A 21,108-nucleotide genomic window follows, 5' to 3' on the forward strand; every position below is an offset into this window, starting at 1 on the left:
TAACTTTGATCCCAGTTACCTGTATCCCTTGTTTGATGTAATGCATTCGTTTATACTTTTCACGTTTCGCTGTAAACCGATGTGATATGTAATTTTGAACATGAATGTCGGTATATAAAAATTCCAAATAAATAAATAAAGAAATAAAAGTTTACATAATTATTGATATTTATGTAATTGGTTTATGATTTGCTATAATTCCATTTTAAGTGCTATACCTCACCTTCCACACTTGTTGAGATAAGGCAAATAATAAATGCTAAAATAAAATAAATGAATAAATAATCTTAATTTAAGCAGGAGGTTAGGCGACAAGGATATGTGATACATTCTCTAAGCCCTCTGCTAAACCGCAACCCATACTTAAAAGAAAATGCATTTGGAAACACTACATACCAATCTCAGAAACACAGATCTTTTTGCTATCCAAGGGCGGACAATAAGATTGTAAGTTAAGTAGTTCCTGTCAGCACAAAGTGAACCACAGTTAGACTGCACCAGATAACTCTTGCTATCAATTTTTTTTTTTTAAATGTGAAGGCTTAGTATTTTGTCAGTAAGGAAATCTAGCAAAAAAACGAAGTCGAAAAGCCAAATGATGCTGACGGAGCAGTTTGTACAGAGGTACAGCACAGGTATCTTCACATGGGCTGTGCAATTCAGTGCCCAGAAAACAGGGGTCCCTGACCACGATCTGCGGCAAAGTCAAGGCAACAGACAGCAATGTACCAGGCCGGGCCTGGTAGCAAAAAGGAACGATGTGGGTAAGTGGAGACAAGAAATAAGGAAGCACATGAAAGACTGGGAAACCAGACTACTGTGTATCCTCTCTCAGACCTCAAGAACATTTTGGACAAAGGTGCGTACCTCTGTTTGATCATCCCCTGCTCAGCGTGAAGGCTTGCGCTGTAACCCATAGAAGCGCGCAGCTGGCGAGGGATGCTTTGTGGTTTGAATCTCTCACTGGAAGGCTATTAATTCAGCCAGGAAAGAGAATCAGGACTCCCAAGCCTGATGGTGCCCTGCGGGAGACCTGCTGGGCTCTTACCTGGGAACTGATTGACCTGTTGCACTGTGTAAGGGTTCCTCTGCTGCTGGAGATGCTGCCTCGGCAGATGTGGCTGCTGCTGCATTTGCTGTAAAGGGAGGCAGACAAGGAAAAGAGAGAGGAGAATTATAAAAAAACAAACAAAAAAAAAAAAAAGTTAACTTCACCATCCTGTTAAAGTTGCAAGCTCCAGCTACACCACTTAGTTTTGTCGACCTGCTTCTAAAAAGAAGGAAGCCAGTCGTGGTCATCTTTGCTTCTTTCTCCTTGCTGCCCCCACATATGCTCCACAATATTTCCTGCTGACCCCTATTTAAGCCCAGCTGATCTCATAGACCAGTGTTTGCCAACCCTCTCCCGGAAGCACACCTAACCAGTCAGGTTTTCAGGATATCCACAATAAATATGCATGAGACTGATTTACATAAATTGGAGACCCAGGTATGCAAATCTATCTCGTGCATATTCACTGTGGCAATCCTGAAATCCCGACTGGCTAGGTGTGCTTCCAGGAGAGGGTAAGGAAACACTGTCATAGACCAACGAAGCTATCAGGTTGGATTGAGACAACATTAGGGAGCCATTGGCTTTCATTTGGAAACTGTGAGGTCTAAATTCAGTCAATGTCAAGACAGCAAAGTTAGGACCTGATTCACTAAGGGCTTTTCCCATAGACACAAAGTGGGAGAAAAGCCTTAATTAATCTGCCCTTAGCTGGATGAACGTATCCAGCTACCTTTGGAGGTATATTCAATAGTGCAACCACACTAATGATTATAGCCTGCTATCTTAAAGTTAAACGGCTAACTTTATCCAGCTAACTGAACACTTCTCAGTTATGTTCCCGGAACGCTCCTAACTTATTATACGGCTAGAATTTAGCCATATAAGTGCCCAAATCTTCATTTAGCTGGATAATTTCTGAGTTACCTAGCTAAATGCTTCTGTATCTCTTGCCTGCTGCTTTGAGCACTCATGCCTTAGACTCACTATCACAGTGCTAAGGAAACAGGGAAGAAGGTAAACGCCTTTAAAGAGTTTGCTTAAGGAAACTGCCCAAATATCCGTCCCCCTATGGCCCAATGAGCTTGCCAGTTGGTTTCTAGAGAGCTGCGCGCTATTTGTTCCCATTCTGCTACCCTGTGGCCTGCAGTGTCACAAGCTTGTGCTGCCTTTACCCGTGCCTTGCTTTCTCCTTGATTATCTCTCCCCTTGAGAGAGAGTGAAGGGGGGGGGGATGAGTGCAAAACTATGAAGACCTAATCTTGTTGTGTCACAGTGCTGGGTTCCACCACATCTGCCGCCCTCTTAATAAAGAAGCACTGTCTCGTGCTTCCTCTGGCCCTTCCTCCCTGCAACTTCACCTCAGGACCCTTTGTCCTTCAGTTTTCTTTTCCATGGAAGATTTCACCTTCCCCATACTTTACTGAAGCCTGACAAACATTAGATTTTTTTTTCTTTGTTGATGAGCCGGCAGTTTCCTTCTGCTCCTTTACACCTTCAGCTCAGTCGCAGCCAGGGCTGGGATGCTGGCACTATGAGCCCTTATTCACAATTACCTGGGGGGATGATTTCTTTCCCCTGTTTTATTCCCACTTCCAGTGTATTTATTTATTTATTTAGCATTTTTATATACCGACTTTCCAATAACAGAATTACTGATCAAGTCGGTTTACATTTTAACAGTAACAATAACACTGACAAGTAAATGTCTTACAATGAACAGGTCGATATAACTTGGATAAGTATATATGGGGTTAACAAGTAAAAGATACATTGCCTAATGTAGGCATAAGTAAAAGATACAGTGCCTAATGTAGGTTAAATAAACAGTTGATAATTATAAGACTGGGTTATGATCTTCGACTGCCAAAGTTTACATGAGTTCTATAGATGATCTAAATAGCTCTCAAGTGGATTACCACCGAAAGGATCATTGGCAGGGATGTTCCGCAGGTTGCTGTTAGGGGAACGCTTGGTTGAATAACCAAGTCTTGAGTCTTTTTTTAAATGTAGATGAGCATTGCACTGATCTGAGTTCTGGTGGGAAAGTGTTCCAGATTTTGGGGCCCGCTGTGGAGAAGGCTCTTTTGCTTAATGCTGACTTCATCGGTAGTATATGCAGGTTGTTTTTATAGGCTTGTCTTACTGGTCTGGTGGAGGTGTGGAATTGGAGAGGGATTTTGAGCTCGAGTGGTGCCAAGTTGTGTAGTGCCTTGTGGGTTATTGAGAGCACTTTAAAAAGTATTCTGAATTTAACGGGAAGCCAGTGTAGGCTTTTCAAAATGGGTGATATGTGGTCTCTTTTGTTGGACTTGGTTAAGATCCTTGCTGCTGCGTTTTGCAGCATCTGTAGAGGTTTTATGGCGTTAGCAGGGAGGCCTAGTAGAAGTGAGTTGCAATAATCTATTTTCGTGAGAATGACTGCTTGTAGCACTAAACGGAAATCTTGGAAATGGAGGAGAGGTCTCAGCCTTTTCAAAACTTGTAATTTGAAGAATCCATCCTTTACAATATTATTTATGAGAGATCTGTAATTCATTTGATTATCAAGGATAACCCCTAGATTTCTGACTTGTGTGGACATTGTTAATTGAGTAGACAAGATGGTACTGGGATGTGTGTAGGTTCCGTCTTGGGAGATAAGGAGGTATTCTGTTTTGCTTTGATTTAGAATCAGATTGAGGCTAATGAGCAAGTTGTTGATGGCTTGTTTGCAAGAGTTCCAGAAGTCCAGAGTTTTTTGGAGAGATTCAGTAATAGGAATCATTATCTGCACATCGTCTGCGTATAAGTAGTGTATGAGATTTAGGTTAATGAGGAGCTGGCAGAGTGGTAGAAGGTATATATTGAATAAGGTTGGAGAGAGTGACGATCCTTGTGGGACTCCCAAGGTGCAGGTGACTGGTTGAGATACTTCCTTGTTGACCTTGACCTTATACTGTCTGTTCTGTAAGAATGATTTGAACCATTTGAGGGCCTCATCTCTAATGCCAATGTCTGACAGACGATCTATTAATGTGTTATGATTGACCGTGTCAAATGCCGCCGAGAGATCTAGTAGGATGAGAAGACAAGGGTGTCGGTTTTCCAGATTTAGTAATATGGAATCCGTTAGTGAGATAAGGAGAGTTTCCGTGCTTCGAGATTGGCGGAAACCGAACTGTGCTGGAGAAAGAATGTTGTGGTCGTTTAGGTATTCAGTTAGTTGTTTGTTTACAACTCGTTCCATGATTTTTGCGATGAATGGTAGATTTGCAATTGGGCGAAAATTGGATGGGTTTTCTGGAGAAAGATTAGATTTTTTTAGAAGTGGTTTTACTCTAAAACCACTTCTGTACCTGATCTGGCCATTGTACCTGGTCTGGCCATTGCCACCATGGTTCTGGGCCGGGGGGGCCATGCACCAGGGCTCCCTTCTGGAGCCCCCGCAATCACGAGGCCCTGATACCTCGAGTGATGAGCACCATCCCAAGGGGGGGAGGGGGGCTGTAAACCTGCCTCCACAGCAACCTCAACCCCAGATGACTTGAGGAACAGAAGATGCAACTGGGGGATTGAAGCGAGGACCTTCCACATGGGAGAGGCAGCTTTGTGCGTTTCAATCCTATCCCCCCCCTTTCCCTTTATTCCTCCCGCGAGCACATGTTGCCTGTGTTAAGCCTCTCTTTGTAGTCTTTGACCAGCTGGCAGGCCTTATATTATTTTAGGAGCCTTTTTCTGCAGTGCTTCCAGCCTCTTAAAAGTCCTTCTGAAGATTTGGCCTGCAGAAGTGAATACAGTAGTCAAAGTAGAGTCTCACTAGTGACTTATACAAAGGCAATATTGCCCCCCTTTTCTTCTTTGGCTGACGATACCTTGGTTTATGCAACCCAGTATACTGTTAAGTTTTTCCAGTTGATTTAGTATGTTGAACTGGCCATCATGGTCATTGAGATGATTACGCCCAGATTTCTTTCTTTGACAGTTTCCAGCTCTTTTCCTTCCATCTGAAGGAAGTATTCCATTCCTACAGTGCTGGTGATTTACTGTTCCTGACCTTGGGCGCTTATGATCTTTGTATTAGCAATGGAAGGTGGTTTGCTCTAGGTCTGGCCTTGTGGCTGTGAGCTGTGACCACTAGATCACACTGTTAGCACCACAGCACACTTTCCACAAACATCTGCCGGTGACTGAGTAAACGACAGTCAGTAACACGGTGCTAGGCCAATGTGCTTTAACATGCTTGGAAGCAGCGATTCTCAACCCAGTCCTCGAACACACTGAGTCAGATTGGTTTTTAGAATATCTACAATGAATGTGCATGATAGATTTGCGTACAATGGAGGCAATGCATTGTGGATATCCTGAAACAAAACTTCTAATAAATCAACTCTATAATATGCCCCAGAGTGAGCAGAGGAAAAAGGAAGATTCCTAACTGAAAACTATTACCAAATTTGGAACCTTTCTTAACACACGAATGAGAAACCTATGCCATTCTTCAAATTTCTTCAGAATTATTATAATAAACAGATCGAGCGGACTCTCCAAACCTTCTCTCCACCACCAGGCAGGACTCTGGACTAATCTGTGGCACTACAGGAATGAAAATTAGCAGGTAAGCACCAATTTTCCTTTCCCTGTACGTACCCAGATGAGTCCAGACTCCTGGAATGTACCAAAGCTTCCCTAATTGGGGTGGGACAGCGAGAGTCCTACTTGAAGTACACTTTTACCGAAACTGTCGACATCCGAAGTCTAGCAAAAGTATGACAAGACTTCCCAGTAACCGCCATGCAAACCTCTTGCGGCGACACCAGCTGACAATCTGTCCAGGAGGCCGCCTGGGAGCGGGTAGAGTGAGCCTTTAACTCCTCCGGGTTAGGACGACCACGACAGATGAAGCCTCCTTCAACCAACATGCAATTGTAGCTTTTGATGCCTTCTGACCCTTTTTGCACCACTCCATAGCACAAAAAGGTGATCCGATAATCTGAAACTGTAGGTGACCTCCAGATACTGCAACAAAGCCCTTCTGACATCCAGATGTCTTAATTCTTTCGCATGAGGCGCACCAATCTCCAAATCTGGAAAAGTCAGAAGCTCCACTGACTGACTTAAGTGGAACACTGAAACCACCTTCGACAGAAAAGACGGAACGGTCCTCAGAGATTCTGGAATCTGAAATCCGTAAAGAGGGATCCCTTACGTGACAGGGCCTGAAGTTCAGACCCCCTCCTGGTTGAACAAATCACCACCAAGAAAACCACCTTCAAAGTCAGATCCTTTATGGTGGCCCTCCTGAAAGGCTCAAACGGTGCTCTACATATGCCCCTGAGGACCAAGTTAAGGCTCCAAGGAGGACACACCTTATGAACAGGGGGGGCACAAATGCTTCACCCCTTGGAGGAAACGCACCACATCTGGATGTGCAGCCAGAGTTGTTCCATGAACCTTGCCCCGCAAGCAGCCCAAGGCAGACACCAGCAACCTCAGGGAACTAAAGGACAAACCTTTCATTAGGCCTCTCTGCAAAAAAGCCAGAATCCGTGCCACTGAAGCTCGCAGAGGATCAACCCCCCTGCTCCATGCACCAAGATTCGAAGACCCTCCTAACTCAGACATACACCAAGGAAGTAGAGGTCTTGCGAGCTTGCAATAGAGTAAGAATAACATCCTCCGGATATCCTTTTTTCCTTAATTGCTTCCTTTCAAAAGCCAAGCCGCCAGACAATAGTGATCCGCTTGATCTGAAAATATAGGACCCTGCCGCAGAAGATTTGGTAGATGGCCCAGCCTCAGGGGGGCCGTCCACTGCTAGATTGACTGGATTCGCAAGCCACTCTGGAGCCACGAGAATCATCTTTCCTGGGTGGACCTCTATTCTCCTTACAACCTTGCCCACCAGAGGCCATGGAGGAAACACGATCAAAACGTCATGTGGGCAAGGAAGCACCAGGGCATCAACCCCTTCCACTCCGTGCTTTCTTCTGTGACTGAAGAAATGCGGTGCCTTTGCATTCCTCTGGGTTGCCATCAAATCCATATGAGACATGCCCCCCATCTGTGAGAAAAGAGAGTCATCGCTTCCTCCAATTGCTCCCATTCTCCGGGATCCAATTGTTGTTGGCTGAGAAAATCTGCCTGCACATTGTCAATCCCCACTATGTGCGAAGCAGCTATTAAGGCCAGAGGCTGCTCCGCCTAGGACATCAGCATCTCTGCTTCCTGAGCAACCACTCGACTCTTGGTACCTTCCCTGACGGTTGATGTAGGCCCCTGTCGTCGCATTGTCGGACAGGACGCTGACTGCACAGTTGCACAAAAGGGGAAGAAACCCCCGCAGAGCCAACCACACCGCTCTCGTCTCTAGGCGAATGATGGACCAAGTTGCTTCCTCTGCTGATCAAAGGCCCTGCACCGACTGGGACCGACATAAGGCCCCCCAACCAGAAAGACTGGCATCGGTAGTCACCACCATCCACTGATGTCCCTCGAGATCCACCCTGCGGCACAAATGGTCATGGCCAAGCCACCACGAAAGACTGGACATGGCAAATTCTGTAAGCAGTAGCGAAAGATGAAACTGCTCTGAAATTGGATCCCACCAGGATAGCAACGCTTTCTGTAGAGGTCTCATATGAGCAAACGCCCACGGGACAAGCTCCAAGGTCGAGGCCACGGAACTGACAACCTGTAAGTAATCCCAGACCCTGGGCACTCGGGCCTACAACAGGTTCCAAACTTGAGCCTGAAGCTTGACAATCCGCTCTTTCATGAGAAAGACCTTCCCCACACGGGTATGGAAGCGCACACCCAAGAACTCCAGCACCTGCAAAGGCGAAGGTTGGCTCTGGACAGATTGACTATCCATCCCAACGATCGCTGGCATTGCAGCATCACTTCTATTGCATGTCAGCAAAGATCTTCAGACTTTGCCTGGATGAGCCAGTCGTCCAGAAATGGATGGACCAGCATGCTCTCCTTTCTGAGAGCTTCTGCCACTACCACCATCACCTTGGTGAAGGTCCTTAGGGCTACTGCTAGTCTGAACAGGAAAGTGCAGAATTGAAAATGCCTCCCCAGGATCATAATCCAGAGGTACCGCTGATGATCAGATCAAATGTGCAGTTACACCTCCTTCAAATCAAAGGAAGCCAAGAACTCCCCACTTCTCACCATTGCTATGATGGACCTTAAGAGTCTCCATCCGGAAACGGGAAACTTTGAGAGTTAGATTCACCTTCTTTAAACCCAGAATTGGACGAAAGGTTCCTTCCTTCTTCGGCACCATAAAATAAATCGAATAATGCCCCAGCCCCTATTTGTCCTGGGAGATGGGAACAATAGCCCCCAACAATTGCAGCCGCTGTATGGTCTGCTGAACGATCAGCTTCTTTTCCTTTGAGGCACAAGGGGACACCATAAACAGGTTTCTGAGTGGCCAGGCAAATTCTAAAGCATAGCATTGTCCTATCATGCTTAGAACCCACTGGTCCGACGTGATTTTGACCCAATCCTCATAAAATTGAGTCAAACGACCCTGATGATTGGGACTGAGGAGTGGGCTGGCCTCGCCTCATTGCGCTGGCTTGGCTCCACCACCACTTTGGCCGGAGTCATCTCAGTTCGCTCTGCGCCCACAAATGGCTGGTTCTAGGACTGCGACCTCTCTGAGGTCTGCCTCTGACCACCACTTGCTGCTCTGCTCTAGTGAAAATGCCTTTGCCCCTAAAATCAAGAGCGCACAGGGAGAAAACCTTTGGACCCTCTTGGCTTGTCCTCCAGTAGCTTGTGGACCTTGTTATCTCCCAGATGCTTCATCTGCTCCAAGTCCTCTCCGAACAGAAGTTTGCCCTTAAAAGGTAACACTCCCAGCTGAGCTTTAAACAAGAAGTCTGCTGACCAGTTCCACAACCAAAGAAGTCTCCTAGCCCAGACCACAGACATCATCGTTCGAGAATATGTGCGAATGAGGTCATACAAAGCATCTGCCCCTATAACTGACTGCGCTTCCAATCGATCTGCCTGTTTAGACTCCCGGGGTGTCATATTTCTGTCACCTTGTAACTGCTGCACCCATCGCAAACTAGCTCAGAGCATAAAGCTGCTGTAAACAGCCGCCCGGATGCCCCGCGCCGACATCTTGAAAATCTTCTTAAGATGCACCTCAAGCTTCCTTTCTTGCAGATCCTTCGGAGCTGCTGCGCCAGCTACAGGAATGGTGGCCCTCTTCGTAACTGCAGAGACCGAGGCATCCACCTTTGGCACCTTCAAATGCTCCAGCGTGTCTTCGGGCAAAGATAAAGCCTATCCATGGCCCCTGCTGACCCTGAGGCCAGTCTCCAGAGTGTCCCACTCCCTGACCTCCAGCTCTTTCATCGACCTGTGAAAAGGGACGGTCTTAGCTGGACCCTGCAGAACCGTTATTCCCAATTCCGCCAGGACTGGTGGGATCAGGGGCCTGAGTTCCTCCCTTTAAAAACAGGCAAACCACCTTAGGATCGCCACCCTCCATTGAGGGGGCCTTTCTCGTGTCCTCCTCCGGACCTTGCACCAAGTGAGAAGTATCTGCATCAGGAGAATCATCCACAGATGGCAAACCACGATCTGATTCCTCCAAGGAACACTTCTCAGTGGCCCCTGCCCCAGAAGGACCCAGGATCCTCCGAAAATCTAGACTTCTTCTTGGGGGGAGGATCTGTCATCTTCCGCTTGGAAGGGGGCCTGCTCCGCATCCTTATGGGCCAAAAAGGCTTTAAGCAGCAATAAAACAAACTCTGGTGAAAAAGGTTTCAAGGAACCCTCCCAATCCTCCTCCAGAGGAACCTGCTCCTCCCCCGACAGGTCCCCAATGGGATTCCTGGTTTTCCTCCACAGAGAGATCTGCTGGAGATAGCGCAGGCAGGAGATCCCCTGCCGCAGACTGTGCCTTGAGCGCGAAGGTATCCAAAATGGCCGCCGTTCCCGTGCTCAGCGGCAACGGATCAACGGCCTACCACGCTGCAGCTTTAGGCCCGCCAGACGCTCTGCAAAGTCGATGCCACCGCAGTGTCGTCCCCCCCGTCCCCCCCCCCCCCCCCCCAACATGACCTCTCCACCAGGAAGGCAGTGGTAACAGCGGCCATCTTTGGAAAAGCGCATGGCAGCCTCTCGGCAGGCAGCGCAGCAGCTGCCTTGCAGCATGGCCCGGCACCGAAACCGACCACGTGGCACACGTCGAAAAGGAGATGCGCTGGAAGCCGCAACTGGATAACACCACTCACCCGAGGCCCCTCTGCCACAGACAGGAATCACATTCCCTGTCCTTTATTCTACTTTTTTTGATTTTAAATAAACTTAATAAAACTGACATAAAGTAATAGCCTTACCTGAAGGGTGGCAGATGCTTCTCCCAAGTCTCCTAAGGATGAGGGAACCGGACCACCGGCTGTCACCCCTAGCATAGATCAGTGAGCTATGAAAGGTTTCCAACCCCTGCTTGTCCTCCTCTGAAAACCAGGAGGGATGGTCCCACCAGCACCTGCCAACCTCCTGGGAGGGAATTTCACCTAATCTATCCTCTTTTATGTCTCTTTTTTTTTTCCTTAGGTACAGAACTGCAGGTTTTGCACCTCCTCCATCTGCTGGAGACAGAGAACTATGAGGAGTTGCAGGTGGCACACCAAGTTAAGAGGTAGTTCCTGCGAAATGTTCTCTGTCTCCATCTGCTGGATGGGAGGCAAAACCCAGGAGTCTGGACTGATCTGGGTACATACAGGGAATAACTTCTAGTGAATTTAATGCCTATGAAAAATTTGTATCGGCAGCAGGAAGTATAGGCAGGGGGAGTGCAAACTTCCCCCTGCATCACCCTTCCAGTGCACCTCGAACTTGTTCTGGGGGCACTACCTCTAAGAGGTGAGAGTATAATTCGGTTTCCATTGCCTAACAAATCCTCAGTCAGCAAGAGTATGAAGTAGTGCAAGCCATGATGTTGATTTTAGTGACCTGTGATGTGGACACCCTGTCTAATAGGATTTGAACCGAGACCACATGGGTGGCTTTCAGAGGGGACTCGATAAAAGCCAGAGACCTAGCTCATGACTACTGCAAAATGAGGTGTAACGGTCTGCATATAAACAGCAAGCCGAATATGCGCGTCACTTCTGAAAATCAAGTTCTGTGTCTACGGTCTGGATTTATGAAAATGCGGTAAGTACCGCATGCGATAGCAAAAGGGGCGTGTTTTATGCTAATATAGCATTTATCGCAATTTGTGCTCATTACCTGTGCGAAGAGCTAAATTAGTGCAAATTGCGATACCATTTTCAGCTTCTGCAATAAGTGCCAGATCTGTACCAGGGGACCATTGTTAATGGTCCCAGATGAGAGAGAGAGCGAGAGCCTGGCCATATTGTCATGGCCCATAGGTAGGTATTTGTATCCCTATGGTAGGCCCACCTAGTAACTCGAGGTGGGGTTTAGGTAACAGTGTAGGCGGTTAGGGGCCACTTTGACATTCTACGTGACACCTACGAACAGAACAGTGGTCTCTTGTGAAGATTTGCTGGCCTTCGGAGTGAGGAAACTCACCCAAAGATGAGATTTGGCCAAGGTTCTCTCAAGATAGCTTGATGTTACCCAGGTAGAAAATCCATCAAGCTAGGTTGAGAGAACACTGCCCAAATCTCATCTTGGAGTGAGTTTCCTCACTCCGAAGGCCAGCAAACCTTCACAAGAGACCACTGTTCTGTTCGTAGGTGTCACGTAGAATGTCAAAGTGGCCCCTAACACCCTACACTGTTACCTAAACCCCACCTCGAGTTACTAGGTGACATTATGGCCAGTCTCTCTCCCTCCCCCCCCCCCCCCCCCCAAGGCTCTGAACCTGTCAATTCAGCTGAAATCGGACTTACAGGAGACATCGCAAATGGCGAGGAAACCTTACCGCACGGTCACGGCAGCTATCGCACAGCCTAATGCAATCCAAAGAGGTGTTGTTAAAATTGGCGTTATGGCTGTGCGATAGCTCTTCGCAGACAGGCTAACCCAGCCCACTCTCCGCCCCTAACTCCTCCTATTTTTGGAATTTGCATCACACCATACGAAACGGTGCGATCGCATGCGGTAAACACGTTTTCGCATGCGGTAAGGGCCTATCGCATGCGTTAACGGGGCTTTTCGCATGTGATAAGCCCTTAACGCATGCGAAAACGCCTTATCGCATTTTGATAAATGACCCCCTACATTTGTAACATGCGTCCAAAATGTCCCCAGGAATATCTCTTTCTTATGCAGACAAATGCATGCATGTTATACAGTTTTAGATAGCTGAAAATCCATTTAGGCGCATATGGGCAATTTATGCTCATAATTCCTTATTTTTAAACATGCAAACTCTGATTTTTGTAAATATACCCCATAATAATCGTTAGCATTTTATGATGGCCATAGGTGAGTCTAATGCTATAGTGAAAGTGGATCTGATTGTTTATTCTTTTTTTATGGAGAGGGGCTGGCAATGTCTTTCTCCTTTGCCATTCTACCCCATAGCTGGGGAAGAATGTCACAAGGGGGGTGATTTTTCCTCCTCACTCATCCCAGACTTGGGCCGAGGGCCATGCCCTGGATCTCCCTCCGGAACTCTATGATCACAAACCCTGAATCCGGCCACTAGGAGTCGCCATTGTATAGTGACTAGGACTCCCTCTGCCCAAGGGCTATGAACCCTGCTTCAGTGGCATCCACAGCCCCTGAGCAGCTCAGGAAGCAGAAGACCAGAGCGGCTTACCAAATCCAGGGGTCCTATGCAATGCCATTAAGCCACCGGGCCCGACCTGTGTTTTGCATTTTTTTTGCTAGTCCTTTGTGACGAGACGTACCTGTTCTGCCAGGATCTGCTGCTGCTGCTGCCTCTGTTCTCGTAGGAACAGTTGCTTCTGCTGCTCCATCACCTGCAGCTGGGCCCGTTGCTCAATCAGCATCTGTTTCATTATGGCGGCCTGGGGCTGGTTTGCCAGATAGCCGGGGGTTCCGGGATTTGCTCCTGGCACCATGTTCCCAGAGACCGGCACGGAAGGCTGCATGGGTCCGGGGGGCCGAGACATCGCCACTTGGGTCTGCTCCTGTACAAGAGAAAGAAGGATCCTCAGTGCGCCAGTAACTTAGCATCCGAAAGGTAGACAAAACGGACATAAACCGGGAAGGCAGGAAGCATAAAGGGGCACCCGGCAGAGTCGGGCACGATATTTCTCCAGCAGTTCTGCTCTTTGCAGAGGGAGGAGCCTCTGCAGAGAGTTCTAGGTCAGCTACCAGCTGTCGTGGGATTTACAAGGAAGATCGTGCTGCAGTTTAGATTATTAGAAAGTCATTTTCCTGTACCCTCTGTTATTAATGTGGAAACAATTACCTTCCCACCCCCTACTCTACCAGAAATCGCTGCAACCACATCTGCGATTCCTCTTCGTGTTGGGGCAAGTAGGATTAAGTGAGTTCAAGGACCTTCCGATGGGCCTGGTGGTTTCTTTTGCTAGCAGAAAAGGGCAAACTAAATTGTAGGAAGAATCTTATCCCGGCACATTCACTATTGCCGGGACCAACATCTGGAACAAAATGCCCACAGACCTGCGTCTCGAACCCTGCCATAAGAAATTTAAGCAAAACCTCAAAACATGGCTGTTCGAACAAGCTTACACCCAATGATCCTCTCCTCTACTGAAATACCGATTAATATTCCTATTCTCACTGAATCATTGCTACACGCCGATTTTCTCCTTCTCACTGCTAATTTTGACTTTATTGGTCTCTGAACTACCATTTATTATTAGACTTGCCATTAACTAGGGAATATGATCACCATTGGTTTATTGTATTTGGTTTTATTTTGTTGTTATTTTGATATATATCATGTCCACTTTATTTCAATTTGTCTGTAAAGCCTGTTGCTGAATTATTGTTTATTGTAAACCGAGGTGATGTTTTTAACGTGCCGCAGTATATAAAAAATCACTAAATAAAATAAATAATAAATAGTATGCAGAGTTGAAAGCTCTCTTAATTTTTGGGGTTGCTTTCTGACAAATTTTTCACTAATAGGATGTTTTATTTGTCCCCCTTTTTTTTTCTATCAACGTTAATACTGTGGTCAGGAAAGAGTTATCATCACAGTGTTGGATGTAGATTAGAATATAAGTTTTGGGGGATCTAGAACCATCTTTAATTTGGCTTCAATGATGCACATGAGCTCTGCCTTGGGTCCCACCGCTGACACCTGAGAATCTGTATTCTGTTAAAGTGCTCTGTGTCATCTGCAGTGCTGAACAAAATCACACCCCCATTCTTCAGTGCATGGGAAAATCAGCCACCAAGCCAAGGTTCATGACAGGAGAATACCGACCATAACAATGAGGATGCAAAGATTGTCATCAGAAGCCCACAATGAGTTAAGAAGGGCAGTTCCAAAGTGTCCGATCATTTTAATTTTAAAAGTCTTATGTTCCTGAATTGTTTTAAGTTTCCCTTTAATTATCCTGATCATTTATGTAGTACTCTGGTTCTGAAACGGGTTCTTCCATAGAGGTGTCACCTTGTGGTGATTTATCTTGTGTCTCTGTCAGTTGACTCTTGCCTGTCACATGAATACAGCACCCCTCTTCACATTTTTTGGCCCGACTAATGTGCACTGTATTAGAGGAAGGGTTATGAATAGGATCCCCTTATTGCTGAATGTCTTTCCCGTGTGAGTGACCATGAGGTCCTATCAAATGTATGTGCTGGCATGCTATACTGCAGAGATATGGATTACTCCACAGAAAAAAAAAAAAAAAAAAAAAAAAAGAGTTAACTTTTTGGATACAAGTTTTTAATCAACAATGGCCATTTACAAGCAGATGGAGTTGCCTTCAGTCCAGTTTCCATCCCTGGCACACCTGGATTTCTTAACTCATTATCAGCCATAAAAGTATAGTGCTTGCCACCTTCTGATCAAGCCCCCAGCTCCCCATCACTGGAATGTTTTTTATGATTCACGGGTATTTTCTGGCAGTGTCACCCTTTGCTCATTCTATTCTGACCTGCCGAAGGGAATTATCAGCTCTAGAAAGCCTGTCACTAATGTACTAAGTTAATCTAATAAAAAGGGATCACATTTGCTTTCTGTTTGCTGACCTTTAGTGCCATAAATGTATTTAGTGCATGCAGGCCCACTCCTATAGCACAGTGACTGCCCCTGAGCCCTGTGCTTTGCTTTGGGGGTCCTCAAGTCTGGGCTTGGGATCCCGGAAGGTGAACTTAAAAACATTGTTCAATGACTTTTTATAAGCAAGAACAAAAGGATACATAAGCTGAAACACAAATAAAGAAGTTGAAAGCCCTATATTATGTTACTGTGGTTAAACAGCATGGATGAAACGGCAAGTGGTAGTTTCTATCTCCGTGTTGCCATTTCAACCTCTTTCACATTCTTTTCTCGATCTTTCCAGAACAGATTTTTTAAAAAAATAAAATGTTAGAGAACTTGCCGCTTGTGAGAGTTACTGAACCGACAGTACTGGAAGTCCTCCACGTATGCGCTGCGCGGGTACTGCCGACGGAGCTCAGTCCCCGATCCGAGCCTGAAACGCCTCCCTTCCCAAGCAGAAACCGGCAGGCGGGGCTCCCCACCTCTTGCTTCTTCCGCCACGTGGAAGGAAAGCAGACCCGCAACTACCGACACCGATTCCAAACCTTTCGTTCGCGCAGCATCCCACACTGCGCTTAAGAGGGGAAAGTGCTAGGGGAAGCAACACATTCGTCTGCTTTAGTGCACCAGCAGCAAAATAAGTGCACAATTATTACACTAGATGGGGTTTCTGGATTCTGGGAAGCCCTTTAAGAGACGCCCCGCGTGGCATGGAGGGAGGCGCTCTGTTTACCTGCGATTGCATACGGTGTAAGGCGTATCGGCACGTCCCACTGAAATATCAGTCGCTCGCGGGGGTCGCTTTCATGCGTAAGCCTGCAAGAGCCAGGGGCAGGAGGGAGGCGCTGCCGCTACAGGGTCCGGCCAAGTACTGACAGAACTAGATTTACATTCCAGTAGGCTGTAAACGCAGCTCTCCCTCTGCACTGAGCAGCGGCGCGCGTTAAACCCGGCCGCTGTGGCTAAGGAGCAGCGGCGCGCGTTAAACCCGGCCGCTGTGGCTAAGGAGCAGCGGCGCGCGTTAAACCCGGCGTGCTGATTGGCTGGTAAACCTGCCCGTCGTGCCTTGGAAAACAGCGTTTAAAAATCTGGCAACCTACCGATAGCCAATCAGAAAAGAGGTTACACGTATGGCGGCAGCCCCGCCCCCTTCCCCCAACAGCAGCCAATTGGTGTTTATGTTTCTGAAGGACAGCGAATTGGGTGGGCAGAGCTGGAATAATGCTGAAGCGGTTAAATTAACTTCATGTGACTCTAGTGACTGGAAAGCTTCTGTTCACATGATTTGAAGTCACTTGGTTCTGTAAGGGGCATTTTACTAAGTTAATTTACCTGAATACATTCAAAACTAAGACTATGTAAAACTCACTGAAAACTATTCATCACTGAGCATTGGCTTGATTTTTAAGAACCCTTCATCGAGTTTTTAACTTCAATATAACAAGTTTAAATTTACATATTCTCTGTACATGGCAAATGATTTTTAACGACTCCCATGTTAGCGTGCAGTCCCCCATTGACTTGCATTAGCCTAGTTGAATTGAACAGGACATCCATATTAACCTATGGGTCTACTGAATTAAACTGATTCCATTATACAAATGTAGAGGACTTATTAAATAAAAGGCGACATTAAGAGCTTCCAAGAAGATATTATCCGTAACAGGATAGTTACAAGTGATGTTAAGTCGCATTAAAGGATAGGTGTCTTGATACTGCTAGACAGGGAAACAGCTTCCAGCTGCACGGTGGGGGGGGGAAGAAAGTTCAGTGCGTGTGTGGATGTGGAAACATGGCAAAACTTTTACTCCGCACTTCCAGATGTTTGAAATTTTCACAGTTGAAAGTCGGTAACACTATCCCTAATTCCACTTTGCCTTACCATTTATTGTCCCATAACCAAAGGAAGTGGGGTAATCGTGAAAGCAAGGCATTTGCACAAGATCACAGAGGCTTCCCAGCAGTCAGAACCAGAACCCAGGAGTTCTGACTCTCTGACAGTATTATCCCCCCGACCCAAATGCTGACCTGGAAGTACCTGAATTTGTTAAATTTTGAAAACTATAAATCTCTCTCTTTCTCTATCCTTCCTACTGCTGTCCTCTCTCCTCCTTCATTGCTGCTCCCCCTTCCCCTTCCCTGTTTATTGTATTTCACTCTCTTGTTAATTTGTTACAATGTAAACCGGCATGATGTTCCGACGAATGTCGGTATATAAAAATCAACAAATAAAATAAATAAATAAATCACCTGGACCGGATGGTATACACCCCAGGGTTCTGAAGGAACTAAAAAATGAAATTTCAGACCTATTTCTATTAATTTGTGACATCATTAAAATCATCCATTGTACCTGAAGATTGGAAGATGGGCCAGTGTAATCCTGATATTTAAAAAGGGATCCAGGGGTGATCCGGGAAACTATAGAGTGGTGAACCTGACTTCAGTGCTGGGAAAAATCATGGAAATTGTTATAAAGAATAAAATGACAAAACATTTAGATAGACATGGTTTGATGAGACACAGCCAACAGGCAGGCTGGCGGCGAGAGGGCCGCCACCGAAAGAGGGTATGAGTGCTGCCGCCTCTTCTGGCGCTGGCGCTCTCTCCTTCTTCGGCCTCCAGCAGAGGATATGAGCTCATATGTTAAGTAACCTTTTTTCAAGTTCCTACCTTATGCCTTTGTTAACAATTTTATTATAAATGTTCTCTGTATTTGACTATGGAAATATTTTTTCCTGCTTTTTCTGTTTTATGTAAACCGGTATGATTTGCATTTTAATGGAAGAATGTCGGTATATAAAAATTATAAATAAATAAATAAATATCCTCTTCCAGCAAAGAAACAGAGGCTCGCCTGCGCCACTGCGGGGGGGATGGGGGGGTGGCACAGCGGCGGGGACTCTATGCACAGGGCGGCGCGGAAGCTAGTGCTGGCTCTGCCTGGCCTCTGATAGGCAGGTTTGACCGGAAGACTGTAGGTCAAACCAACACTGTTCTTTTGGTGGCTCCAGATTGGGCCTGGAGGACGTAGTATACCAATCTGCAGAAACTGCTGGTGGGCAGTCCTCTCAGGCCACTGCCTCAGCAGGATTCGTTGCGGCAGGGACCCATTCTACACGACGATCTGGGTCGTTTTTTTCCTACAGTTTGGCTATTGAATGGGCTCGGTTGTTGAAATATGGTTATTTGCCTGCCATGATTTCCACTTTGCTTCGGGCCAAGAAATTTTGTCTCTGGCCTATGTTAGAGTTTGGAGAGTTTTCAAGGCCTGATGTAATGAGTAAGGTTCTCAGGCTCTCAGGGTAGATATTCCTTTAATTTTTTAATTCTTACAGGTTGGAGTGTTTAAAGGACTGGCCCTTAACACCTTGAAGGATCAAGGTGCAGCCCTCACTTGTTACAGGGGGTGAGTAAATGATGGGCCTTTGTCCTCCCATCCCAATGTGTCTCGGTTCTGGCAGGGAGTTAAGCATCTTCGTTCTCCTTTGCGGCTGCCGGTGCCTTTGTGGGACCTTAATCTGGTCCTGGAATTTTTGGCAGCTCTGACCTTTCGGCCGCTGCGCGGTCTTTCCTTGTGGCTGCTTACCTTGAAGACAGTTTTTCTGGTGGCAATCTATTCAGCATGTCGGGTTTCCGAACTGCAGGCCCTGTCTTGCCATGAGCACTTTCTGCGTATGATTCCGGGAGCGGAACCAGCTTTGGACTGTGCCTTCATTTTTACCAAAAGTGATTTCGGAATTTCATTTGAATCCATTTTCCTGCCCACCTTGGACAGGGATGAAAATGAGTATTGTTTTTTTTGCATTTTTGGACGACAAGCAGCTTTTGCTACGGTCCTTGAAGGTTACTGAATCTGTCTGGAAGTCTGATCGCCTTGTTTGTGCTCCATGGTGGCGGTAAACGGGGGCACCAGCAACATGGGCAACTATAGCCCGTTGGGTAAGGAAGTCGTTACGGCTGCCTATGTGGTTGTTGAGATTTCTTTGCCGAACCAGATCAGACCACATTCCACGAGGGCTCAGGAGGTATCACAGGCAGAACTTTGTTGTCACCTGTCGAGATTTGCTGAGCAGCAATGTGGGTCATCCTTAGTCACTTTTCCTAAGCATTACCGCTTGGATGTTTGGGCTCCGAAGGACGCTGCATGGACCGTGGGCAGCCTCCCACCCTGTTCAGGAATAGCTTTGATACATGTCACTGGTGGGGATTGGCCTGCCTGCATGCGCAGGAAGGAGAAATTACTACTTCCCTGATCATTTCCTTTCCTCTAATGAAGGCTGGCCAATCCCCGACCCACCCTCGGCTGCCGATGTTTAACTTTGGTTCTTTTTTTTTTTTTGGGACGGACATTGCAGAGTGTTGATCCTATTATTCGTTGTAGACTGATAAGTGGCTTATCTAGCCCCTCAGTTTAGTGAATAAATTACTTCTTTTGGCTGAGCTCTGTGTTCTCAATGGGTTGGAAGCATGGGTGATTGGTTGTTAATAATCATGTTCAAGTGTAATCAGTTTGTCCACAGTTTGGCTTTTCCAGGGAATACTGACGGGCTGATGTCAGGGCAGGACTATATATCCATGACGTCAGCTTCTTACTCTGTGTCCATCCGCTGGCAGAGGTGCACAACCCACTGGCCTGCCCTCATTAGAGGAAAGGAAATTATCAGGTAAGTAGTCATTTCTCCATCCACTGCAGTGGCTGGCAGTACGAGAGGATCACGTGCTCCCCCTTCCCCAACCTTGGCTGCTGGCTGGCATCTCTAACTGAATCTACTACTACAGACACAACGCTGCTTTCCTTTTCTGGCTCTGCGGTTAAAGCCTCAGCCCAGCCATTTGAACCTCAGGGCTGTGTAGACTGTATCTACGGATCCCTGCAGGGGACAAACATCAGCAATTTGACTGTGCAGTTCAAACAGTTGTGTTTGAACCACATGGGGGCTTCGTAGAGACAGAGCTCCCTGGTTCAAATAGCTGAGGTTACAACCGTGGGAGCAGAATGTGGAAGAGGCATTGTGCCTGCGGCAGGAGCCTGCGAGATAGCAAGGACACAGGGATTTTTTTTCTTTGGGGGGGGGTGGGGGCGAGATCAGGTGAACAAGGGAGATGGGGTGGGATTGCAGTGGAAGAACAGGGATCTGGGGGTTTGGGAGGGCAGGGGAGGAATGGATACTTGGGTATTGGTGGTTGGAAGAACAGGAGCAAAACTGAAAACTTGGGCATTTGGGAGGGTGAGGGAACAGGTGACCAGAACACTGGGGGTGGGGGTGCAGGGGAACAATGGGGACTCAGGGACTTGCTGGGTGGGAAATTAAGAGAAGAGCAGGGACCCTGGGGATATGGGGACACAGAAGGGCAGAGAATCTGAAACAGAGGGGAGGGGAGCAGTGCAGGGACTTAAGAGATGCAGAGAACAGGGATTTAGGGCAGACAGTAAGTACTCAACAACTGGGTGGGGGGGGGGGGTGTATGAGTGAGGGAGTGAATAACCTGAAGTACTGGAAAGAAGGTGAGGGGCAGTGGGAAGGGAGTTAGGTGCTGTGAAGGTGGGAATGGGGTGGGAATGGGGCTTGGAATGGGGCTTGGAAGGCAGCGAAAGAGGAGTAATAGGGGGCTCTGTAGAGACAGAAGAAAGGAGCCAGGGAGGGAATGAGTGGTAAGGAAGGAGCTGGGGCTGGTGAGGGGATGAGGGTGGAAATTGGAGACTATTTCTAAAAATTTGTGAATCACTTTCTAGCTTTTACAATAAAATCTTTCAAAGTGATGTACAAATTTACAAACAAAATACAACAATATATTCAGAAAAACAAAATAAAATAAAACATTTCTAAAACGCATCAACAAAACCATGGTTGTTCCTTCCTTGTGCTAATTTGACAAAGATTCCATCAGTCAGGTTTTCATCTTATGCCTCAAC

At 46.8% G+C, this 21,108-nt stretch overlaps 1 protein-coding gene across 1 annotated transcript in view; it reads right to left on the reverse strand.

The window, feature by feature from the left end:
• MAML3 (mastermind like transcriptional coactivator 3) overlaps positions 1-21,108 on the reverse strand; it is a 576,691-nt gene that overhangs the window by 21,495 nt on the left and 534,088 nt on the right. The window contains exons 3-4 of the mRNA XM_029596416.1: positions 12,895-13,137; positions 1,049-1,136 (exon numbers count right to left, since the gene is read on the reverse strand). Of these exons, the coding sequence (XP_029452276.1) occupies positions 1,049-1,136; positions 12,895-13,137 (331 nt within the window). The remainder of the gene's footprint in view (positions 1-1,048; positions 1,137-12,894; positions 13,138-21,108) is intronic.

The sequence above is a fragment of the Rhinatrema bivittatum genome, chromosome 1, assembly GCF_901001135.1.
Source record: "Rhinatrema bivittatum chromosome 1, aRhiBiv1.1, whole genome shotgun sequence".
Lineage (NCBI taxonomy): Eukaryota > Metazoa > Chordata > Amphibia > Gymnophiona > Rhinatrematidae > Rhinatrema > Rhinatrema bivittatum.